This window comes from Anopheles maculipalpis, chromosome 2RL, assembly GCF_943734695.1.
Source record: "Anopheles maculipalpis chromosome 2RL, idAnoMacuDA_375_x, whole genome shotgun sequence".
Lineage (NCBI taxonomy): Eukaryota > Metazoa > Arthropoda > Insecta > Diptera > Culicidae > Anopheles > Anopheles maculipalpis.
This window is the reverse complement of record NC_064871.1, coordinates 25,286,177-25,311,009: the sequence shown is the minus strand read 5'-3', so window position 1 is coordinate 25,311,009 and position 24,833 is coordinate 25,286,177. Positions and strand designations below refer to the sequence as shown.

Here is a 24,833-nt window from a genome sequence, read left to right as displayed (position 1 = left end):
TTAAAAAACCTTGTTTTCTTTAACAGCTGCATTAGGGTTATACAACAAAAAAAAAACTCTGGAAATCGCTACATACATTAAAAAACTAATGCACCATCAAGAATTCCAATCGTATCAGTTTTAAAATCACGCAAAAATATTGCAAAACAAAAAAATCCAAAAATATTCACCCGAAAAACCACACCCGGGTATAATATTATCCAATTTGTCACGTACCCGTAATATCAGGACAATTTCGTAGGATCCCACAATGATGAACATGTCCGCATTCAAGGACATTGGCTCGGATCTGCCCTTATCACCAATTTACGACGGCTGTCACGACTAGCTGACCCAATCTCTTGGCTTCGTCTGTTTAAACAACTTCAAAACCAAATATATCATGTCACGCCGTAAGTGACAGCGCGCCCCTATTGGAAATGGTGTCCACCCCAATCCCATCTCAGCCTCCAACGAACAGCCACATGATGAGAAATTTAAAATCCATGCCGGAAGCGTACGCCCGGATTTTGTGGCTTTTTTGTGACCTGCTTGACCTAGCGCGAAAAGGCAAGATTCACCCTCCCGCGCCCGTTCAATGCTCTCCGATGAAGATATGGCGGTTTTTTTGCGAGATTGAAGTTACGCATGGTGAAGGAAACAAAAAAACGGCGAAAGAATTTTCCGGACCGATTTCTTCCACCCACGCCCCGCGTCCACTTCCCAGACAGCACGCGGGAAGGTAAATCATGCGATTTTCGGCTGGCAAAGGGCATAAATTTTCCACCACCGTTTCTGTCAAGCGCAGGCTCAATATCAGCGCAGCATCTTTATACTTTTGCAAGCAGTTTTCTTGTGAGCAACCGGGTAGGTAGGATGGGCGAAAGCGGAAAACTTTATCCCCTCGCCAAGGGAGCAGGGGCGGCCATCTACACAAAAGGCTCCTCGAAACAACCGCACACACAAACACATACGGACAGATTTTCCAACCTCGAACCAACTCAAACGGGTCGGGAAAACAAATGAATCCCACAATTCTACCCGAAGCAGCGAAGAGCTGCTGTGCGGAAATTCAACGGGTAATCTTCGCTCCACGTTTGTTTCCTCCTGCGTTCGCCCAAATCCACCAACCTGATCAAGAAGCCTTCGGATTGGATGGGAGCAGGGAGAGAAACAACAACAACAAAAATCCTCAACCCACCCAAACTCAATCCTAACTGGAGGCAAAGTATCTTCGTACCGGGATTCGTTTCCTATCCGTTTGATTTTGCGTTTCTTTCTACGCCAGTGATACTATTTTATGCTATTTTATGCCGTTTTATTTTCACCGTAGAACCCACCGTATGCTGCATGGAATTCATGTATGTGTGTATGTATGGTGGCGTTGGCGAAATCAACTTCCTTCGCTTCCGGCTCCTACACACACACACACATACACACTCTTCCCGCATGCTGTCAGTTACAGCACCAACGAACTTGCCATTATTCTTTCATTTTCTTGTCCTGGACGATTTTCCTTCTCCCAGCATCAGCACTCACACACTCACCCAACATGACACGATGTTTAATGATCACAGATAAGGCAGGATATAAATTTTATTCTCCTTTTTCACTTCCCTTACCTCCCAACAACTCTCCATTCGCCACTCTTCTCTCTCAGTTCGAGTTGGTTGGATAGAAGGATCCCCTCATCTGTCTCATTCCGGGGCGGACTTTTTCCCTTTTTCCTTTCCACTGACGGTGCATTAGACAATCGTGGATGATATTCCTCCACCCGGTGACTACTCTCCGGCAGCCTCTTCAACGGAACAAATCCGCAACGGATCCGAAATCGATGAATTTTTGCAAACCGAATCGCAACAAAGATTGCTTACCGCGTGTGCGAATGTTGAGGGCGGGAATGAGACTCCTGCTTTGGCAGCGTAACGTTTTTCGTCTAGGGCATTTGGAAAAAAAATCTTATCGAATGTTTGATATTTAAACCCATTTGAAAGAAGAGCTCTGGCCAGCGCTTTTTTAGTGGTTTGTTTTTAATAAAATTATCGGCTTGTTAGTGAGATGGTTTAATTTTAAGTAAGATAATAAATTGCAAGTATAGGATTGGAAACAATCAAAATGTAACTTGAACTCCGTGTCAACTTTAAAAAAAAAGTCAAATTAAATTCACATTCTGCTGTTTGCAAAAAAAAAAAAATGTTAGATCTCAACACTTACAAATTAGACAGCTTATCTTGCACCAATCTGGCATACGTGTGCCACCGAAGCGTGGTCCTAAACAGCATCCAGATGTCCATAAAATAAACGTCCAACAACTTTTTGACAAGCTTACCACTAACACCAACTCCAAGTAGAATGGCGGACGGACTTGCCGGATGATGATGGTCAATAAAAATGAAGCTTGCAACATGAGCCGACCAGCTCGTGGGACACCCAAGCGATCATTAATGCCACCCTTCGGCAGGGGAAGTCCGAAACTACTACTGCTGACCGTGCTTGAAATGGACAAAAATTGAAGACTGCTTTTTACGAGCCAGTTAATTTGTTTTGTGGTGGTATTGTTGGGTGGTAGTGGCGTTTTTCTGTGTCCCCCACTTTACGGGTTTTCAATCCAAACACAATTTGAGATGGATGGTCATCATTGATTCGGCCGTTGATAGGCATCGGATAGTGAGCGACGTTATACTGTACGAAGAATGAAGATTTTCGTTGGTTTTCTTTTAAGAGGAAATCATTAAATCACCCCCTTGGTGACACAGGCACACATGGGCATCACAATCGATTCGGAGAATATTATTTAAACGGCAAATGGCGTTTCGGTATGATGCGCCATATCGTATCGATCGACGATCTTGTGTCTATCGGAATTTTGATTCTGAAAAGTCATCGCAAGTGGGCGTTAAAATTGGATAATGATGAACACAAATGAGCAGTTTAGGATCATCCCGTTGAAGACATGGAAACTAACATTTGTCGATAATGTTGTGTTGTTTTAATATGTACTTTTTAAACCAAAACCGCATAAGAAAGCACAACTTCTGGCTAAGAGTCTGGCCTACATTATGATCACAATAACTGAGGCTTTGCTTTATAGGAAAAACAATCTTCACCATACTTCAGAAGCAGAAAGTAGAAACTCGTTGTTGTTCGTGTTAGCATGAACCATCATTAGTCCTCATCCTCGCCTTCTCGTACTCACTATGCTCCACCTGCCAGGACTAGTCGCTTCCACGGAAGTAAACGAAAACAAAGGAAACGATAGTGAAGCTACCCACTTCCCTGACCATTTCCAGAACATCTTAAACAGGCGAATGACAGAGTGCTCTTACGCATTAGAAGAATGACAGAAAAAAGACAGAAACACATTCACAATCACACACACACAGACTAACTGAAAGCAAATTCCTTGGTGCTTTGCAAAAAAAACTCACACTCTGAACCTCCAAAAGACAAAAAAAAATCCAAAGGACCTTCTAGGTGGCTTCGTTATTCTTCATTCATCAATTTGACACCAAAAACATGTAACCGTAACAGCGAGCCTTCCATCAGCTCAGGAAAAAAAACGTTAGGTTTTTGCACTTGCCTTCGTCTTGTTTTTCATTCGTTTTTTCCCCCCTTTCGAAATAAATCTCTAAGGTAGTGGAAGTGTGTTTTTGCAAGAAGCAGAAACCGTCGAAGATAAAGCGAGAAAATTGGATCATCAAACAAAACGCTTAATGAGCGAGAGGCAGAGACAGCGCGGAACTCAAGACATTATGAAACAACGGCTCAAAAGGTGCCCGGAAAAAAAGGGAAAACTTCATCAAGGATTCCACGCTGTCGGCTGTTACTCTCGAGCCGAAGCCACCGTGTACCGTTCCGCTAAGTTGTGAAAAGCTGTGGAAAAAGGGACAACCGTGCTGATGAAGTTTTGCATCCCCATTTTTTCCCCCAGTATTACGGGAAGGAAAATGTATGCGCATGCGTTTGATCTCTCCCTCTCTTTCTCACTCTCTCTCTCTCTGTGGAAGGAAAATTGGTAATGTTTCCGATTTTCCCCTTCTGGTAGGACAAAAACAGGATGCAAAAGTGGCAGCATCCACTAGTTGCAGCACCTGCCCGTTCAGTGATCTGTCGTTACCGGTTGCAACGCGCCATTTTCAAAGTGGGTGGAGCCACCGGATGCATCGCGGTGCGTTCTCTCATTGGTTGCACCCCAACACCCCGGTCCGTGAACAACTCGGAGCAAAGAATCATTGGAAATAGCCCTTCAGAAACGGCCAGTGGCGAGAGGTTTTGTGTTGCAGCACGTTCCCAAAGTGTCACGCGACATGCGGTGTGGAAAATTGTTCGTCTCACAATACACGAAGCGAAAATCACACGGGAAAAACATCGCACAAACCCCGTTTGCAAAATTCATCTTTCCTTTTGAACACAATTTTCATGGCGACTCGTCCGACACTTCTCTTTCGCCCCAACACGAAATTCTTTGCTGTCGGCACATTCTAAAATATTTCCTTTTCGGCTGCATTTCTAGTTGCGAGTGTGCGTGGTTTTTAGATCAAATTTGGTGTCCGTGGCGTTCTACCACACAGTTCATCGTTGCTTGAAATTATTGATTTTTCCTCGAACACTCGCACAGATATGCGTTTCGGGCAGGTTCGAATATATGCTCTACAAAATGGGTAAAGCACGCACACCAACACCATCAATCGATTTGCTTCACACTCCGGCTCGGTCACACCACGGGGCCATCTAGGAGGAAAAGCTGGTGGAAATTCTCTCACCACCCGCCGTTGAAGCGTACGATACACACATACACACGTACGCAGATACATACGTCGTACAGAGACGACGATCGAGCCGCTTTTATTGAAGCCCATAAGGATGTCTTTATAACCGGACGTGATGCCCGGCGCACATAATCACTTTAAAAGCTTTTGCGGTTTCTCGCTTTTCACGCTTTTCATCGCGCGCGCTTCAATGCATTACAAAAATACATTGTGCGAGCTTTAGGTGTGTGAATGGAGAGCTGTGTTTTTTGGAAGATTTGTAGCTTTCATTTTTACAATGCTGTAATAAGCGATTTTTCAAATTTTCTTAACAAAAAAATATTGCTCCTAGGCGTCCAACGGAGTTTCTCAAGGATGATGTGTCCGCTTGTGGAAGGATCGACCACTTTAAGGTGATAAAAATGTCTGCACTCGGGTTGGGAGGCCTTCAAAAGGTCTGAGGAAAGCAGTTCAACGAACCGTCCCCTCCCCAGCAGCCATTATCGTAAGGAGAAGGGTTTTATTGGATACTTCAACGATGGTCGGCCAACATCTAGAATCGTTTGTCATCGGTGGCGATGGGAGTGTAGCATGCAATATTAGCTTGTTGAAGGTTGCTTCCACAAACGCCCAAAACGAGTCAGTCTCATTACACAACTTCAACTAATGTTAGACGACGAGTTTTTAAAAAAGGTTTACATTCTTTCATACAAGTTCAGTACAAAAAAATTAAAAGCAGAAAAAAAGCATTCAAGAACTACTTTCCATCATCTCTTTTTCACCAACCTGCTCACGACTGACTGGGCACCTTTTTGCACCAATCAAAGGTTGAGCATGATCTCCGTACGTCAGTTACGAACTCGATCACTCCTGCACGTTTACAGTGACATTTGCATCAATGAGACAGCGTTTTCCACAACCCTTCCTGCATGACCTTTCCACGGCCCTCCCCACCGGGCAGGGATGAAAAACAAAAGCAGCTGAGGTGGAGAGAGCGATGAATGATTGAAGTCAGATTAGTACCGTACGGTACGGGATGCCGTTTGATGTTTTCGCTCTGCAATTACTCGATGCCTGCTGTTTGATGCATGGTGGTGGTACCAGTAGATCGTCATTACGAATGCACTTTGTGCATCATTGCTTGAGGGAAGTTTTCGTCTGGTTTCGCTGTGGAATGTCAATAAACGCAGGCACAGGCACATTGGTGCAGACATTGGTATCTTCGCTGCGAGCTTCAAAGCCAACTCGTTTGATGTGTTTCATGTTTGTGCTCGTGTTGCATTGGATTGCGTTAAAATACATAGAGTAGAGGAACTGTTTCCAAAGCCCTTTTGCATTCCAAGCAAAAAGCTTCTACACAGAAATGTGGAATGTGTAAAGAAAATATTCGTAAAAAAAATTGTGAGTATGCGGAAGAGAAATACCTACAATTTTAGCTTTTTGGTTTCAATGTTTAATAATTAAAGCATTAGTTTCAAACCTCCCAATGATCGATTTCATTCTTCGCCATGCAATCAATATTATTTCGAGCGTTAGCATTGTTCCAAGCACAGATCTTTCCACGGCAAACGACAACAACTGCAACGCTAAATGAAACGTACCACGAAAGCAAGCGGAAAACGAAACAAAATTGCTAAAATAATAAACCCAAATCCGCAAGTGAAGGGAAAATAGTCCCCACACAGAAAAAAAACGAATGCAAATTTATTGTGATTTGCTTGGTTGCTTGCTTACCGGTGCCTCTGTCTGTAATACTGTTTGCCAATTTCTGTTTTGTTGGTACTACTGTTCCCTTTTTCCTACCATTCTTCCCATTCCAAACACCCAGGTTGTTGAGTATCAATTTTTGGCTCGATTGTGGCTTATTGTTACTGAGCATGAATTTTTTTTTGGTGTGGTGATTTTAATTTCCTTTTTCGCTTTCTGAGCCACCTCACATCGTTCTTACGCTGCTTCTAGTCCTTCCTCTATCTCACGCTTTTTCTCTGTGTTTTTTTTTTTCATTTTCCAATTCCAATTTATATTCCTACTCACCCACTACGTTGGTCCGTTTTGGGGTACGGACGTATTCGTTGGTTGTTAATTTGAAGTCAGTATTGTGCTGATTTTGTCTCATTTCGTGGAAAATCGCTTCATTCGGGTATGGCGAGGGATACGGATTGTGTCGATGGCCGGATCCAAAGATCCTGGTGGAGACGCTTTGGAAAGTCGATACCGAAGCATCTTCTCTTTCTTTTCTAATTGGTGTGTATCGGTTTGATATCAGAAGCAATACCTTGCTGTGTGTTTTGTGGTAACAATACTGGTTTTTACTGTCCCCAAAGCGTGGAAAGGTACACAAGGCAGTAATGAATTTTTATGGAGTTTGTGCTTGTTTTTTGCTGTTCTTCATGCGAAATTGGGAGAAAATGGTGCAATAGAAATTTATGTGTTTCACTCACTTCTTTATCATTGGACAAATAATTGGGAAAAAGGCCAAGCAAAAGGCAGGATCGATGAACAAGTATTGAAGCTTTGAAGGCTTCAAAGCACGTCGAGTTCCAAATTTTTAAAATAAAATTCTGCACCACTACACTACACGTACCCCTGATGCAGTCTTCATATTTCATAAATAATTAATAATAAATATTCCACTTCCTCTTTTAAATTTTACAACACAACCGTTTGAAAGACCTTCGCTCAAGATCGTTAAAAATTACCCCATTAATTGTCATGCACTGCGCACTGGAAAGCTCAAAGTTGAACGGTGTCAACGAGAAAGCAAGCAAAACCATCGACTGTTGTGCTTCGGTGACAGGATCATTCGTTAGGCAAGTGATGTGCACACATTGGTTGGCAGGATCAGTTAAGGACCCGAGGACCCGATGAAAGGTACTGCCGTTCACCGTGCAAGAGCGCAACTTGGGCAAGAATTATGAGCGGTCAGAGTTTAGCGACAAAAGCTAATGCCAGGCAGCAAGGTGCAAGCTTTTACCATCCTGGAAGTTCCACCCGTATCGGGACCACCAAAGGGGTATTAATTCACCCCTTTGGGGGTAAGCAAGGATGAACATGACTAAGCTCCATAACCGGCTGGACGCAACATCGAAAGGAAGAAAGAAATCGGTCCCAGGACTTCCGGGCCGGCCTGCGCCTGCTACTGTCGGGCATTGATCGCTTTCAGCGGATGATTGCATTTTAGCCGCAACGATGCGAATGCTTAACTTCCATTCTGCATCGGACACGGGATGGCCCTTTTCGCTGCGCCAACCGCCAAACCGGGTCGGAAGTGGACCGATGGTTTTAGGATGATACGTGAACGGGCATGCTTGCAGTTTTGCAATAATTTACTGCCCACCGTCAAAAGCACAACGAGCCAATCATAAACATTTTCATGGTTTGCACATTCTTTACTCTCTCTCTCTCTCTCTGGCTCTTCTCGCCCCGCGATTGCTTCATTCTTCGGACGGCCAAACAGAATCATCGTCTAAAGAAGAGGTCGTTTTCTCGCACCCCGTGTGCCCTACAGCAAGGCCCAGTGGCGGCTTAGTCGTGCTTACGTTCTAATACATTTATGCCTTCTAGCAGCAGCAGCAGCACCGTCCGGATCGGGACACGGACAAGCAGATTTCAGAACCGCACCAAACGAAAGGCACCCCGAAAGCTCAACCGGACCTGATTTAGGCGGGCTTCGGCAATGCTTTAATTATGTAAATTAGGTCATGAAAATAATGAATTACCCTTTGGCATGCACCTTTCAGCACATTCAGCACAAGACGGACCGCGCGAAAACCGCGCGCGCGCTCGTCACTGTCTCGCCACCCTTCCCTTGCGTTTCCCAGCAGTGCCCGTCTTGCTCCATCCGGTCGACGGGAGCTCCAAATGGGTAGAAGTTTTCCGTCACCGGCACCGAAACGCCTTGCCTTGTTCCGGTGGAGTGCGCTGGTCAGTTCCGGGAAGTGGAAAAACCGTCGATAGCGTCGCGAGCAAAAAAAAAAAAACATAAAGACGAACGGAAAAAAAGGCAAAAAAGGGGCAAGAAAATAAAGAAAAACATTTCTCGAAGGTTTCGATAGTACAAGAAAAACACAACCAAAACGCGTAAAAGAATGAAAGAAAGAAGCCAGTCAGTGGGAAAGTCTGGCTGCCCTTTTTCGAGATGGATTAATGGTTGCGCTACAATGGATGCCTAGCGATGGGCTTCGGAGGCATGAGCTGGGTGGCGTTTAAAGTTAAATTTGTGATTGTGATTTTAAATTTACCCTTTTAAAAGAAATCAGCAATTTATTTAAATAAGTTTTGAAAGGTTCATAGAAAATATTGAAAACGAATGAAGAAAATCACATTTCACTGTCTGAGGTGTTTCTAGATGGATTTTTTTAGTATAAAATGGATTTTTATTGTGTATTGTCTATTATATTGAAGCAAAGAATAGTTTTTCGCATGTTTATAGGCAAACTTTTGCATGTTTGGCCTCGTTTTATAAAAACATTAGTTAATAAAAATATAATTTAAGATCAATTTTATACACTACTTTCTTTAGTATATTATAAATATGAATTGTGCTCTTGAACATGTATTTAAGATATTCAAAAAAAGTTAATATGAGAATGTTTTGTTAGAAAAGTTGATTGCACGTAAATTTAAGTTTAAATTACGTCAAAACAGCTCGTTTTGAGAAACTCAAAAATTTGCTATAAAAATATAAAACAGGAAAATTATAAATCGTTTGACAATACGGTATTGAACAGTTATAATTAATTAGAATCAAAAATAAAAGAATGACAAGATCTCTATTGAAGTTGTAGTTGACAAAGAAAAAGGAAAAAAAAATAAATTTAAATAATCAATGCAGAAAGATTAATATTAATACTTATTTTAAAAACATATGTCAATATGTTTAATTTCATTATTTACGCACTGATCATATTTTTTTACACGAAATCTACCATTCAACCGTTCTGCCAAAGTTCTGTTTTCAAAACGCATAATAGATAGAGACAGAGAGGGTTGTTGGACAGAAAGAGAGCGAGAAAACGAGCCAACTGCCAATGAACTACCCCCGAAAAACCCAAACAATGATGTGGCCAGTAATGTGTCAGTGGAACATCTGTTAATCGTTCCGATACGATCGACACAAATCGCACATTCAACGCACTATCGCACTCGGTCGGTGGCAGCGATAGAAAAAGGGCATCACCACCACTCACGGTGGTGGTGATGGTGGAAAATCGAGACCCCGAGAAAAGCCCTTGGCATGGGGTGCTCTAATCGGTTTGCATCTCGTTCTGCGCGCCTTCGGTCCTGTGTCTCTGCCTGTTTTCGAGTGACAATCGGACGATGAAATCTCAACCATCCAAAATACGATGCCAAAACTACAACTGTACACTTCCTCCTTCCCCGACCGGGTGGTTGTCTCTCGAGGACAAAGCCCTCGTGCCTCGCTGGTAGTCATGCGAAGGGGCAGAAGAGGGACAGCTTTTTTGTTGTTTAGGACCGCACACCGAACACCGCTTTAATGGTTAGACATTAACTAAAACTTATTTTTAACTTTCGAAGGGGGGAAAACAATTTCATAAAGTTGGCTTCGATGGTGGAAAATGGCGGTTAGTTGGCGATGTTGATTGACAGCTTTAAAGAACTGGCATTGAAAACGGTAGTGTCCGGTGGTAGTTCTCCTAGGGTGCCAAACGGTTTGTGCGTTCGTGGGAGTACCAATTTGGGTGGCGATTTCGTGTCCCAAAAGCTACCAGCTCGAACTAATATTAGCAACTGACACAAACACAAACGAACGTTCATTGGCGTGCAAAGTGCACACAATGCCACCATAGCACAAGAAGAACGGAGGACCAAACTAGTGGCAAAAATGTCTGCCAAGTCGCTCATTGTAAAGGCTAAAGTTATTTTATTATTTTTCATGTCATGTTCAGCCTTCCCTGCCTTCGACGGCAGTAGTACAGCCACACAAAGTGTGTCTGCTTGTGTGCCGGAAAAGCAGCTATCCTTTAAACGAAATGTCACAGGACACTACCACCAGTGCACAAAGGCGAACTGCAAATCACAGGACCAAAAGGCGTCTAAATGTTTAAGCAGCAACAAAAAAACAAAAAACTTCACATGGAAAATAATGCTGGAAAACCTGAAATTCGAGTGCGTTCTTCGCAGCGCACATCTCTTTAAAACGACGCACAAACACAGCGCGAAAATGCAATGGGAGATAATGAGAGAGGTAAGAAGAAGCGAAGAAAAACAACATGCTTCTGATACAAAACAATTGCATTTCGCTTACTAAAGAGCCTCTCTCTTTCTAGCTCGTTCGCTCGTACTCTGGGCATCAGCGAAATAATCTCTCTCTTTCAACGTTTTCCATGTGAGAGAAAGAGAAACGACACAACGGCAAAGCGAGAAGAAGCAACTGATGCAACTGAACGGATCTTTTTCAAATTTGCGTGAGCGAAACACAAACACACATCTTGATGCGTTTCATCTCTTACTTGCTCTCGCAAGCATGCAGCAGCAGTATGGTCGTCACGCCTCTTCCATCACGTTAGCCACACCTCCAATGGAATTCAATGGAAGCGAGAGAGAGAGAGAGCATGCGCACAGAACTAAAGCACATGAGCGAGAGCGGCACAACCACCGGTTACGGTGTGCGTTGCTGCGTGTTGTAAAGGCGCAATGCCTTTCATCCATTCGTTTCTTTCAGCCAGTTCTTCGAAAACCGTTGGCTGGCGTGGATGCGCGCGCGTGTTGCACGTATTTTTACAGTGCGCGGAAAATCGTGTGTGAATGTGTGTGATCCGAAGGATTATTTTTCCCCCAAAACGTGGATCAGGGATTAGGTGTAGCCTAAAAACGATTTGGATCGCAACACGCGGATGTGTACGAGCCCGAATTTAGATCGATCCGTTCGTTCGGTACCCCGGATACTAAATACCGTTGTGGAAAATTTCATCCCCCAACGTTTTGGTGAGTGCACGTAGTAGGGTTAACCAATTTTCCCAACCACAAAAGTGTACGTGAGTGAACTAACAGCTACGAGCGGTTTTACGTACGCGGAACTACCCTGAATGTGCATGGAAATATTGAACGTCTTGAGATAAAAAATCGAATCTTGTAAAGTGCAATTACAACGGTGTAAGCAGAACGATTTGCAACGAAAAGCTGTGTCGGCAAGCTGGTCAGCGTTCGTGTTGGTGATTGATTGATCAATCTTTTCGTGTCCACCGTACTGTGATCAAACACCCGCTTTGACAGTGGCCATTCAGCTGCAAGTCAAAGCTGTGGTAGTGACAATGTGAGATCGGCCGTACCGAAATTCTTCCAACCAGCCCAGCCTGCCAGTGTATGAATTGCGCCTTTTGTTCCAACACTTACTATCTTACTATCTGTGTGTCAGTGTGTGGAATTAAATAATTATCACTGCTGTAACGTGGAAATTGCGGGAATTGTTTCTAGTGACACGACCAGGCGCATCCACCGTGCCCATCTCATCATTAGACCGGATTTGTCCATCACCATTGTGTGCGTGTGTATGTGAGTGTATGAGTGTGGTGAGTCGAGTAAGCGATTGTGTTTGGTCCGTAGTGTGGTAAAGGATAATAGTATTGTTCCTTGGTGTGGTGGCGTTAGATAAGCATAAAGCGAAAATTGTTCTAACTTACCAGAAAGTGTGCATTCGCGACTGTTGAAGATTCCCAAAAGTGCTCAATAGTTTCCACAACAAAAGAAAAGTAATTGTGAACACATCACTGTGTGCGTGCTATACTTTGGTCGGCAATTGTATCAATTGCGTCGGCTATTTCGCGTCGTCTCGCAGATTGTCTGTACAGGAGAACCAGAGAAACAGAGTGATTTACAGTGAGTACCTTGTTTTTATTTTTGTTTGTGTGCACATCGTGCTAAAACACAACGGCAACAGCCCCCCAAACGGTGCAATAAGATTGAAATCCAAGTAGGAAAGGAAGTGGTTCAATATTTTGAAAGGACTGTAATAAAACAATCAAAACCCCAAACCGGGAAGCGAGTGGAGCGGTCGGGTGATCGGAAAACCGGGAACAAGAAACACATCCAGTAACGTAGAATCTGCCAACGTGCACACGAGTGTGCGGTGCAAGAAAGCGAACCTAAACAGAGATGTTTTGCCCCCTTCTGTCCTTTCTTCACCCAACAACATTACTGTCCGTGATGTAGAAAAACCAAAATTTGGTCAAAGCAATAGAGCACAACCTCGAAGAGCAGCCATGCCCAACATCTCAATACGAGGAGAGTTGCATTCGCGGAGGATCACTATCGGCGACTGCTTGTTATCGGTGTCGTAAATTGGTAATAAATTTAAAAACTTTGACACTTGAGTGCTTTCGATAACGAATTCATAATTGAACGAGCAGACCCATTTTCGACGGCGCTCACAATTTTGGAGACACACATTTATGCGATCGTTTCCTCCGGAGGTTTTTTTTCCTTCGTCTTCTAATCACATCGGTCACTTTTTATCGCCATCGACGACTTATTGCCCTGTATCAAACGTTTTTGGTGATAAGAATGCATTACACACAAACAAGCGCATACAGGAAAAGTATGGAAGGAAAAGAAGGTATTAATCAGATCACGAGTTTTGATGTGATTTGCGTACCAAACACATGTTCACGGTTGATCAATGATGCTGATTGGAGATGTGTTGTCCGGAAGGGTAGATTGAAGTTGAGTAACACAGCATATCGTGAGAACACAAGTCGTGCTGCCGGGTGGAATAAGAAAGCATTTATCATGGCTTATTTATTCTAAAACCTCGAAATTGCCCCGATCAACAAACAGCTACACACACTCACACACACACACGGCTTCACACTGACCGGGCGTACCGAAACTTCTTCAAAAGTTTCGCTTCTTATCTAATCAAATCAAAACGCCATCGAGTGGAAACGTTTACGAAAGTGTCCCCCAAACGGTCAATCGAAGTTGTTGAGTTGCCCGGGACACTACGGGAGCAAAACGAACTAGAAAGCCAAGCACACACACACACACACACACACACACACACACACATGCACTTTAATCGATCAAGCATCGAAAGAGCACCAAGCAGAGAGATTGACAAGTTTGTCGATTTTTGTCTTGTAGCACACACTTCCGTTATCAAATAGTAGTGTCCGGGCGCACATTATCGGGCAAGATGTATCAGGTGCGTTGTTGGACAGGCTCTTGCACACAAAACGGCACCCCGACCAACCTCCCTTCTCTGGGCACTGATTGAGAACACACCGTCCGGGACCCGTCGGCACTTGCACCACACGCCACAACACACAGGTTTCGTTTGATAAAAAAAAACGACGCTATTTTTGATTGTGCCCGCGGTTAACTAAAGCAACGACTCGCTCGCATGTGTCGCGTTGGTCCTTTACACTCCTATTTACATTATGCGTCGAAAAATCTTCTCCCCGTTGTGGTGTTCCAGTGCTTGTCGAACTCACAGCGGTAGGCCGCTTTTCCCGTGCCGCAAACAATGCTTTCGGTTGTGTCGCTCGGACAGGACCCGCCGTTGACGTTGACGAGTGTGAAAGATAAGGGCAAAACCACGAAACCCGATGACCAACAGATGTGTGGTGGTGACCAACATCGATCGATTTTTTGCTGCTGTGGCTTGTGCAATCAAATAAATGGATTTAAATTAGGCCCCTTTACCGGGTTAAGCTGTGCGCGGGAACAAATTTGTTGCTTCGTACATCCGTTCGGCTCATTAGTCGGAACACGAGATTGCAGCGAAAAGTAGCAGCGGGATCATCCGAGGATCGAAAACAAATAGCTGGCAATTAGGATGGTCAAAATATTGGCAAACTTCCTGCCTTCTGGTTGATAAACGTCCCTCGCACGAATGAGAGATTAGATGCATTTACATCGGTGCATCTTGGTGGTGATCTTACTGCTTGCTTCGTTTCGAAATTGGCGTTAGTTTTGTAATAATTTATCTCTTTTCATCAATAACGAATCTCGCACCCCAAAGAGGGTAAGAAATTAAAAATTAATTCTTCTAATTGGCCATGATTTGTTTGCGGTATTCGGTGTATCGAAACGGTTCTCTTCTACGCACAAAGCCCACAACAGAAATACCGTCGGTGTTGTAGCGCTCTTGCAATCCAGCTTTGTTTGCCATTTTTCCCCTTTCACACATGCACACGCTTATAAAACGTTGCCGCCTGATGAAACGATGCACTTGAGCACAAGAACAACACAAATTAAAAGCCTCTATAGTGTGTTTGTACGGATTGAGCGTAGAGAGAAATAAATCAATAAATCAAAACACCACCAAAAAACACTCCAATTGACCACACCTCGTACGCACATCGTATTCGATCCTGATCGGATCGAACCCCCGGTACCAGAAGTTATGGATTTTGTGTGTGTGTGTTTGAACGAGTACACATCGTAAGAAAACGGACGAGAAGTTTCAGAGGAGAGCCTTTTCAGTGGCAAGAAAAATGATTTCATGACACCCGAAAGTCGATGTGTGTGTGCTTGTCTGTGAAGATGACTGACTGATTGCTGTAAGGTGGAAGTTTCACATTACGGACGCAAGCGGCATACAAACAATAGTTGAAGCCTATTTATTCTCTTAGAGATGCAGCAACACACTTGAAAACTTTGATTGTTTTTTGGGCTTTTTACGGAACTCCCGCAGAGCTTTCAAACTAGTCGCGAGGTCAATCCAAAAAAAAAAAGCAAAACAAACCAGCAAGAAACGCAAATAGATAAAAGTGTTATTGTTCCTTCCTGTGGCGATATTCCTTCCGTTGCTTTAAATGCGATAATTTCAATTTAAGACATTGACGCTTTACACAACTCCTTCTGGGAGGCTTCCACTATTTTCCAGTGGTTATAGCGGTGGCAAACCGTCCAAAACTGTGCTGTGATCGCGACGACGAGATCTGATGTTTTGGTTGTGGCTGTAACTCATTTATCATCGTCCTAATAGACCAGCGATCCAGGTCTTCCTTGGGAGGTCTTGCGTTGCGATCGTTCCGAGAAATTCTCCCGCACCGAGCGATCACCCACTGGGACTAGCTTTCGACACACACACACACGCACACATAGTAATAACAGACACCTAAATCATGAGTGCGTTTGGTAGAGTGTGTGTATTAATTAATTACTCAAATACGTACGATCCATCCCGTGTGCTCAGGATCAGGTGGGTTCGTTTCGATCTGTTTCGATTCTTCGTCTAACGGCGGGAAAGAAAGTTATTGATTGTTTTTCTTAGCCTCTCTCGTTTTCTCTCTCTCTCTCTCTCTCTCTTACCCCTCCTCGATCGATGCACGATGGGTGCACATTTTCCCTGAATTGTGTATCCAGCATCCTTGGTTCTTGGATCTCCCCATTTCTAGCACCATTCGAAAAGGTGTTGCCACCGTGCCAGTGCTGCTTTCAGTCAGTTGTCTAATCAGCTTGCCGGGAGTAGCAGTGTGAGATGTTGAAATATTGAACTGCTGGCACATTTTAACCCCGCTGAGACTAACTACGAGTGTGTGTGTGTGCGCGCGCGAGATAAAACAATTTATCACCATAAATTGGCTCGACCCGGACGGCGGGTGCGCAATTATGCTGAATGGGGGCCACCACAATAACAATCGGTAGAATCGGAACGCGTTGTTCAAGTTGATCAAGTTTTGGGGAATACTCCGGTTCCGGCATGCTTCACCCGTACCGGGTCTTAGCCAAATCGATCCCATGATCGATGGAATTGACCGCTAAGAAATGAGGTACGCGACCAGGGGGAGCCCAACCATTTTCGCACCCCACAAAACGCAGCCGGTGGTCCAGGAGTGGTGGACGCGTGCGTGAGGCACCGTGGGCCGCGATCGTGTGAAAGATAGCGGACGGCTAACTTGGCACGTAGCCCGCCATCGACAGACAATGGGGTCTGAGTGATGTGATAAGTGATTGAGATTTATTAGACTGTCCAGCATCGAACAGGATTTCGTTAGGGGGCCCCTTTAGCTGGATGTTCTCTCCTCGCCGGCCATTGAGTTCTTTTGCAATTTTTCATTTTAACCATCGCTTCTTCCAAACAGCCAAAATAATTATACGACGATTGAACGCTTTCACCAAACCTTATGCCGTTGTTTTAATTTTCTTTGGCTTGTGCCTCGCCACAAAAGAGTTGGGGAAAATGTCTTCAATCTGCGGGAAATTATACACCAATCACATTCACAATGGTAGATAAATTTCCACTCCCATTGCAATTATTCAAATTAATCTACCGTTTCGCTGCACTTTCGCGTTTGCTCTAATTTTTGGACACCATTTTTCCATGGCCTGTTTGCGTTCTTTGCTTCTTTCCGTTTCCCCAAAAACCGCTGCCAAAAACGGATGAACTGGATACACGCACACACACACACAACTTCATGCCCAATTTTTCTTGCTATCGTCACCTCAAAAATCGTCCACCGTAACGATCGCAGCTTTTCACGGGAGTGGAGGCAAAGAAAACCCCCCGTTCCCCGTCCCAAATCGCTCGCTAGGTTCTTGTCCAAGACAAAGCACTTTACAGGCAGGTAGGAAAAAAGCAAGCCTTAACCTTGTCCGTTTGGAGTTACCGTGCCAAAAAAAAACCACCCTCTCACAAAGTCAACCCATTCCTCCCCCTCCCACCCCCATACACACATACACATCCAGGAGGTTGCGCATAAATCCCGAACCTTTCTCGACCTGTCAGCCAGCGATTAAGACGGGCGCGGCATTTTATGGGGCCTCACCTCATTTGGCGGGAAGAAGGTGGTCACGTAGGCGGCCGGGAGGATTGAGAATTGATTGTAACGGGGCATGCTTGCGACAAAGACGCACGCTAGCGTTGCGCAAATAAGTTGTCACTCTGCGTTTGTGTGCGAGCGGCTCGTGATTTGTGCGCACGATTCGGTCAAGTGAGTTTTCGGGCTCAGAAAACGGCAGGCCTCGTACGCAAAATGAGGCCTTTTGCTTTTAATGTTTGAGCATTATCTTCCCACTGCTGGGAAATGGAAGGTGAAATAAAACCGAAAAATGTACACACGATGCCAGTTGCTTACGGATTTTCCACTTGGTTGGTTAGTGGTGTTGTTTAGCATGGAGATCTTTTCCTAAAAAGAAACAAAACCTCGCCAAACTAACACTCGAGTCGAGTGAGTTAAAGATCGCGGAGTGTAGGAGCGTTTGCATCAACAGGGCTCTTTTACATTTTCCAATGAGAAAGGAACGAAATCGGGTTCAATTTGCATTCGTTTTGGAACGTTTGAAAAGGTTGTTTTTTTTCAGTTTGAAGGGTAAGCATTATGTTAATGCACTGGCGTTTAACACTCATTTGTAGCTTTTGTTTGGTATCGTTTGATTTCATAAACAGACCATTTTCATCAATGCAATCCCGTGAAGAAGGAGCTAACGGAGCCGTGGTCATAGATCAGCGTTGATATGATGAGGTTTTGTGATAAGAATGCTGTGGACAGAAAGTGATTGGGTGTATATGCATTAAATGAGAAGTGGCAAATTGCTTACTATTTTGAGAAGATTTCAATCGTTTATCACAAGGACAATATGCCACATTAATTAAAGTGATCTTTAAGCAATCTTGGAAACGATACGATTCTACTTGAGCTGCTGCTGTATCAAGCTCTTTTGTGGTATTAAAATTGTATCAAAAACAGCACCGCAATTAGTCCACCAAACTGTTGGCAAATTTTAATTAGCGAACAAAACACACAATTTTATTCTTTCGTAACGTTCTTTGACAAGATCTTAATGTAAACCTTCCCCTGGAGTTCGCTCGATTTGCAAACTGGTTCGCTGGTAGCTTCACACTTTGCTCGTACACAATCCGATCGTAGCTGTGCTCAATGAAAATGGCGTCCCTGGATAAGGGAGACCACAAATTAAAAGGAAACTGGAAAACCAGAAAGTAATGAGACAAACACCACTGCACAAGCTGACCAGTGGCCACTCTGGGTGGGAAATTTACCACCTTCAGCAGCAAACCATCAACCAAATCATCCCAAGACCGCACTCACCATCATCATTACATGTGGGATTTCCTTTCCTTCGAATCCCGGTGAGCGTGTCCTCGCGTTCTCGGCCCAGTCCAGTTGACCATATCCCTCGTATCAACGGGGTAATGGGAAGAAGATGTACGGTTTGTAGATGTTGTTCTGCAGTTGTTAGTCATTTGTAACTACTTTTAACGATCGACTGTTGTGGTTAACTCTCATAAAAACAGCACACACACAAAATACACAATCGTGTAATAGGAATTAACGACAGCAACGAACGAAAATGAACGAACCGAATGATTAAATGGGTTGGCAAACGTATATCAAAGCGTGATGGGAAAACGAAGATAGGAGAAAGAAAACGTAAAATAAAAAAGAAGTTTGATGTAAAACATAAAACCATCGAGCTTGAGGGCCTCGCGACTGGAACAGGTCGACTAATTGCGATCGGTACTGGCCATATCGGACGTCTTACGGCTAGATGACCGGATCGGAATGCAGTGGAGAGTGGAGTTTGTTTTTCTCGCTTCCTTATCATCGTCGAGACAAGAGATGCAGCGAATTGCCGTAGCTGAATAATCAATTTAATTATTGAAAGAATTCTTGTCTTTTTTTTTCTTCTGTCTTAATCAAATCGATAGTCTCAGAACCCTCCAGAATGTACTCTAGCGGGCCAGTGTCGCCGAGAATAGGTTTGCATGATCATCATTTTAGTTTTGATTGTTCTGCACTTTACTGCCCTCCCACTTTTAACAGTACTTAAGACCAATCCACCACTATAAACCTCCACAAAAAAAAAGCCGATGAATGAATGGACGCCACTTCCGAGTGTAGCACGCTTCGCAACCTTGGCTGGTAGTGAGTGTTTTATTAGAGCCCCTTTACTAGTGGGCAGGATTCGTTTGCTGATTTGTAGTTTTGGTAAGGAGTTTTTGGCCGTTGCCGTTTCATTTCTTTTACGACACCGTCATGATTTTGATGGCCACATATAACATGCATAAATGGGGGGAGTCTCTCCTATTAGCCTGACACCCAACGAAAAGTGAACTTACGCGCGCACCACTTTCTTCTGGTGGACCCTCTTTGCACGGGTAGAGTTTTATTGTTGAGCTTCAACGACTTGCTGCTTTTTATTAGATTCTTATGAATGTGAGCATGATTATTTTGCGTTTTTTTTTTTCATTCATTCTTTACGACGTACACTATCAAGATTGCCTGCGACAGGGTGTGTGACCGGGGCGAGGGTTTAATACTATAAATGTTATTATTTCACTTACTACTGTTTTTGCTCCCTGGATGCTCGCTCCAGGAACCGGACCAGCATTCTCCCATTAATGAGTAAAGGTTTATCCGTGCGACGAAGACGACGATGGGGTCACTCTCATTTCCACGTGCAACAACCATCGGGAGTCGAGTGGAAAAACCGGAGGCCATCGTAAAACGAAGAGAGGGCACTATAAAATTACAGTACCAATTGTCGTCGTAAAACTGACACAGGAAAAGGAACGGTGGCGTGGGGCGAGAAGTATCGTCAGTTGAAAAGGAGAACTGCTCTAGAGGAATGATCTCTGCACCTAAAGGACCCGAATGAGTAGCTCACAAAATGGCGTCGGCTCGAGTGAAATGGTGTAGAGAACATGAAACATATTTTTATGACGATGTTGTTTGTCACAAAACCTTGTAGTTGGAAGGTTTTTATGTTAGGAAGTAAGAAATTTAGAGCTAGTTGTGTTTGTGGGTGACAGTTGCTTTCGACTTCCGCCGTTACTCCGGAGGTTGATTATCTCGAGCCTACCAATGGCATCCAGCGCTAGCTTGCCTTTGTCCTAGCTTGTGCATTTCCTGTCAAGAAACAGTAGCTTAATCAGCTACCATTGGCAAAGATTAATGAACACAGTCGCTGCTGATGAAGAAGCAATTCGTACATGAAGATATAAGGTGTACCGATGATGATGATGACACCTTTTGGCGGTGCTTTTTTAGTTCGTTAGGAGCGTGATTTAATTACCACTCGTCGCCGTTGGTTCAGGTGGAAAGGGCGGTGTCATAATGGCACCAGAATAGGTGAGCGAATTGTATGACGAAGCAGAAGCACGCCACCCAAGACAATGTGACACCACCCCCTCCCAAAATTGACGCAGCTAACGCTGGCGCTTTTACTTTACGGTAGAAGACGACAAGACGGAAAGGTTCTTTTGAGATATAGCGATGAAGGTAGCGGCGAATGATTAGAATGTCGTTGGCACGCAATCGGCTGAGGACGTTGGCATAAAATTGAATTATTCAATCGGTAGCGATTTCCTATTTTATCGATTACGTGTTGACAGACGCGTTCGGGTTGTTGTTGATGGCCCTTTTTTGATGAGTACCCCGTAAAAGTGGTGAGAGAATGAAAGAAAAGCTTCTAAAACATAAGGAGGCGTTCAACTAATCCTGACAAAAAATATATTTGCAAAAAGCAGGGTTACTCAACGTGGAAATGAATAAACATTTTGGCCAACAATTGTTACATTGTTACATTGAAACGGTGTGCCGCATTTCCTTTCAACTCTCCCTCCTTGCCATGCTGCAGGCCCCAGACACGGTGACAGAAATATGATATCCTTCAACCAGTATACCGCTTCCTACGGCTTACTGCTTATTGTTCCATTTCCCACTCTGCATTTTCCGTTCAGTTCACTCACACACACACACACACTCTTCAAGAGGAGTGCTTGAAATGTTCACGTTGGTAACCTTGGGAAGGGAAAAACTTCATCCCTACGACGGTACGGATGATCGAGCCGACCCGATATCGATTACGTCGCAAGCGCACTTACTTTTCAACGTTCTAAACAGCTTCATTGTTGCGCACAGCGGTTGAGCCGTTGCCTTTGTGGCGCAATAAAGGACAAAAAAAAACCCCCTAGTAAACGCACCCGTTTTCTCAATCCTAAAGCTTTGGTAAAGAGGCGTGCTTTTGGGACCAACGGTACTTTGGCAAGGATCGCACAGATCACGGTCTGTCTGCAACAAAGTGACTGTTTTGTAGCCTGGACGGAATCGAGAGCAAAGAACTTGTGTATTTGTTGTGTTTCCCATTCCATTAGCTCGTACTGTGGGTCAATCGATTGGCGGAATAGGTTTATAAGCCTGCTGAGTATAGCGATTCAATTGTTGTGCGCCATTTTATGCTTGTCTCGATTGCAGCTTCGAAGGGAGAGCCCAGGGAGAGAGGGCTCAGTTTTTCATGCAGCGACTGAATGTTAGCGACCGGGGTGAATATGACGCTTATCATTTTATTGTCTAACAATCGATTGTGTTAAGCCACCGTTGGTTGATTGTACTATACCAAGCGAACATGAGCTGCAACGTATCGCATTCATGCATTTAATAAAAGAAAATGGTCGTTATTCGGTGCCGTGAAGGACACAGGAGCTCTATCACCGAGAGCGATCCATTAACGTAGAACGGAATGCTTTCCTAAGGGGTTTTGGCAAGTTTTACATTTCCTTTCCTAGTATCAGTACAATCGACACAAAACGCATCTTGAACCCCCTCTTTTCGACGAGACGTGGACATCATTTCAATGTCACAAATTACGCGAATAAACGCTTACCTTCGATGGTCGGTCTGATGTGATGGTGTTTCCCAGCAAAATCGATTGGATAGCAATCATGAGTTATCAGGATGTATTACACGCTGATAGCATCCGTTGCGCTATTGACTGCCGAAACGGCGCCAATAGCTGCCCAACTACAAGGCGTGTGAGCTCCACCTTCCCAGTGCAGGCCCTAACTTTTTTTATCAGTCGTTTTTTCCCGCGTCTTATGGATTGTTCTGGGGAGAGCGGTTGAGTGAAGCTGTTTGATAACGATCCCACTGTTGCGATGCGATAGCGGGTCCAGGGGCACGGTGTCTTCAACAATCTAACCGTAGCTGTGTTTCGAACAGGATCGGTGTCAATTTCATCGCTCACGTGGCTTTCCCTGCTTCCCAAAACTGACGATTCAACTCCCGTGGCTTAGACAAAATTTGTTACACGGTTTACGGTAAAGTTTGTCGAGTTTTAATTTCCCCCGGATACGGATGAAAAGGGAGCCTACAATTTTCCACCTTATTTAAGCGGTTGATCACTAGTTTAATGATATTTTTGTTTTGCTTTACTTATAATGCCTCGTTTTGTTTTTATTTTCCGCAGCGCGTTCGACAGAGTGTTCCAAGTGACAACGGGAGTCCGGCAAGCAAAACGATTTCTCATCCGGGAGAGGCGAGACAACAAACAGGAGGCAGCAAAATTTGTTTCATTGAATGAGCAACGCAGCGTTTGTGTGTATAAATTACAACCCCAAATCATCAGCTCGCGCGGATCAACCCTCTGCCAAGACGGACCCGCATACGCGGCCCAGGAAAAGCGATCGTGGTCGTGCAACGCATCCCGCAATCGCATCGTCGCCAGCACGCGAACGAACGCGCAATAGGCGATGGTATTCAACGCGTGTTCAACCGTGTGGCTTCGCCTGGATGACGAATGAACAAAAGGAGTGCAGCGTGATAAATAAGAGTATCGCTCCGCGGGTTGCCCTGGCGTCGTTCGTGGCCGAGTAGCAGTGATCGACGAATCGGATTTTTGCTGCCACCGTTCAAGTCTTTTCGCCCGTTTGCGATCCACCATTTTGTGTCGTACGCAACCGGGCCGCAGTGACATGTGCGCAATGCGACCAAGCGACTTCGATGCACCACGGAACTGAGCCGGCACGCACTTTGGGAAGATGCGGAAGATGTGTGCCCGGGATGTGAAAATGTTCCTCGAAGGAAAAACTGTCGTCAAGTAAGCTGAGCTGAAAAGGAAGCATTCCCCGTGCCGCTAGTAAGGACTTCTGGGGCGGTGAAGTTGAAACGGGTTTTAACACATTACATTTTGCAAGAGTTTAAGTGAACGTGCGTGCGTGTGGCTGTGTGAGTTAGTGAGTGCTAGTGCGTGTGTGTGTGTGAGAGAGAAAAAAAAGAAGCATTACATTGTGAGTTACAAGCGAGCGCCGAGCAAAACAGCCATCATGGATATGACGTCGGCAGCCGAGGCACGGAGCTGGTACGACAACCAGCGGCTCGGTGGATCGCCCGGTACATCGGCCGCCCTCGGTCACCAGACGGCCGCGGTCGATCCATCCGAGATGAACCCATTTTACCCGCTGGAAAATGGTTCCCATCGGCGGTACTACCCAACGAGTTACGGACCACACGGTAAGTGTATTTTAAAAACCTCGATCTAAACGCTTCGGAAGTCTGGTTGGATAAACAACCGTTTTGGTAGAAGGTAGAAAAGTTTTCGTTTGCTTTCTTTTGTCTACCAAAGAAGTACATTGTTTAGAGTGAAGATTTCAAACAGCGAGTCGAAAAAAAAATCGAAAATCTACTGTTTCTCCACTGCCAAACGTGCTGACGCGAGCGTGGCTGTTATTTCAATTTCAATTACATAAAAAAGTAATTAACAATAATTACTACACACCGCAGCACTAGGCTACACACCCGAACACTCGTGCACTGAGTGTTAATGCCGGTGCATGTACCGGGGTGGTTTGCTAAATGTTTTCTTCTTCTTGCTGTTTGCTAACCTGACCCATACCGTGCCGGCATTTGCGGCAAACGACGGAACGGAACGTCTGTGAATGGCACAGGAACCAAAACTGCAATTGAGATTTCCATCAAGAACAACGAGACGCTTGAACGCGTCGCGGAAATGTAATTATCGCACGCCAAAATAAAACCCCGTTCCTCACCATCTTGCTTCACGCCCTCACGCCCTTCTTGTGGCGCATTATTGTGCAACGAGCAAACCGCTTATGCTCCTCACGCCGATGTCCAAAACAAGCAAGACATGAATGGCGCTTCGACGGATACGCTGGTAATTACTTTATCATTGAAATTTTGGCCAGCACCGTCAAATGCATGTGTGCCGTCGCGAAGGTTTTTGTACCGAGGGCTGATGACAGCGTAAGAATAACGCGAAAGAACGAAAGAAAGGTTCGCCGCTTGATGGGACATTGAAGTTTTGCGTTTTTCCCCCGCCCTCTACGGTTTGTGGTTGGTGGTGGCGCATTCGCGCAGCTCGTTGAATTGCATGTCGAAAATG

The 24,833-nt window shown here is 44.5% G+C and overlaps 3 protein-coding genes across 4 annotated transcripts in view; 2 read left to right on the top strand and 1 right to left on the bottom strand.

Annotated features, from left to right (window-relative positions):
• LOC126565732 (uncharacterized) overlaps positions 1 to 24,833 on the bottom strand; it is a 578,093-nt gene that overhangs the window by 464,911 nt on the left and 88,349 nt on the right. The window lies entirely within an intron of this gene.
• Positions 1 to 24,833, top strand: part of LOC126557323 (transcription factor IIIB 90 kDa subunit) — a 525,788-nt gene that overhangs the window by 460,622 nt on the left and 40,333 nt on the right. The gene's annotated exons all lie outside the window — the stretch shown is intronic.
• Positions 23,705 to 24,833, top strand: part of LOC126557583 (GATA-binding factor C) — an 82,594-nt gene continuing 81,465 nt past the window's right edge. For both annotated transcript variants that reach the window (XM_050213399.1, XM_050213398.1), the window contains exon 1: positions 23,705 to 23,944. In XM_050213399.1, coding sequence (XP_050069356.1) covers positions 23,758 to 23,944 — 187 coding nt within the window. In that variant the 5' untranslated portion in view covers positions 23,705 to 23,757. The remainder of the gene's footprint in view (positions 23,945 to 24,833) is intronic.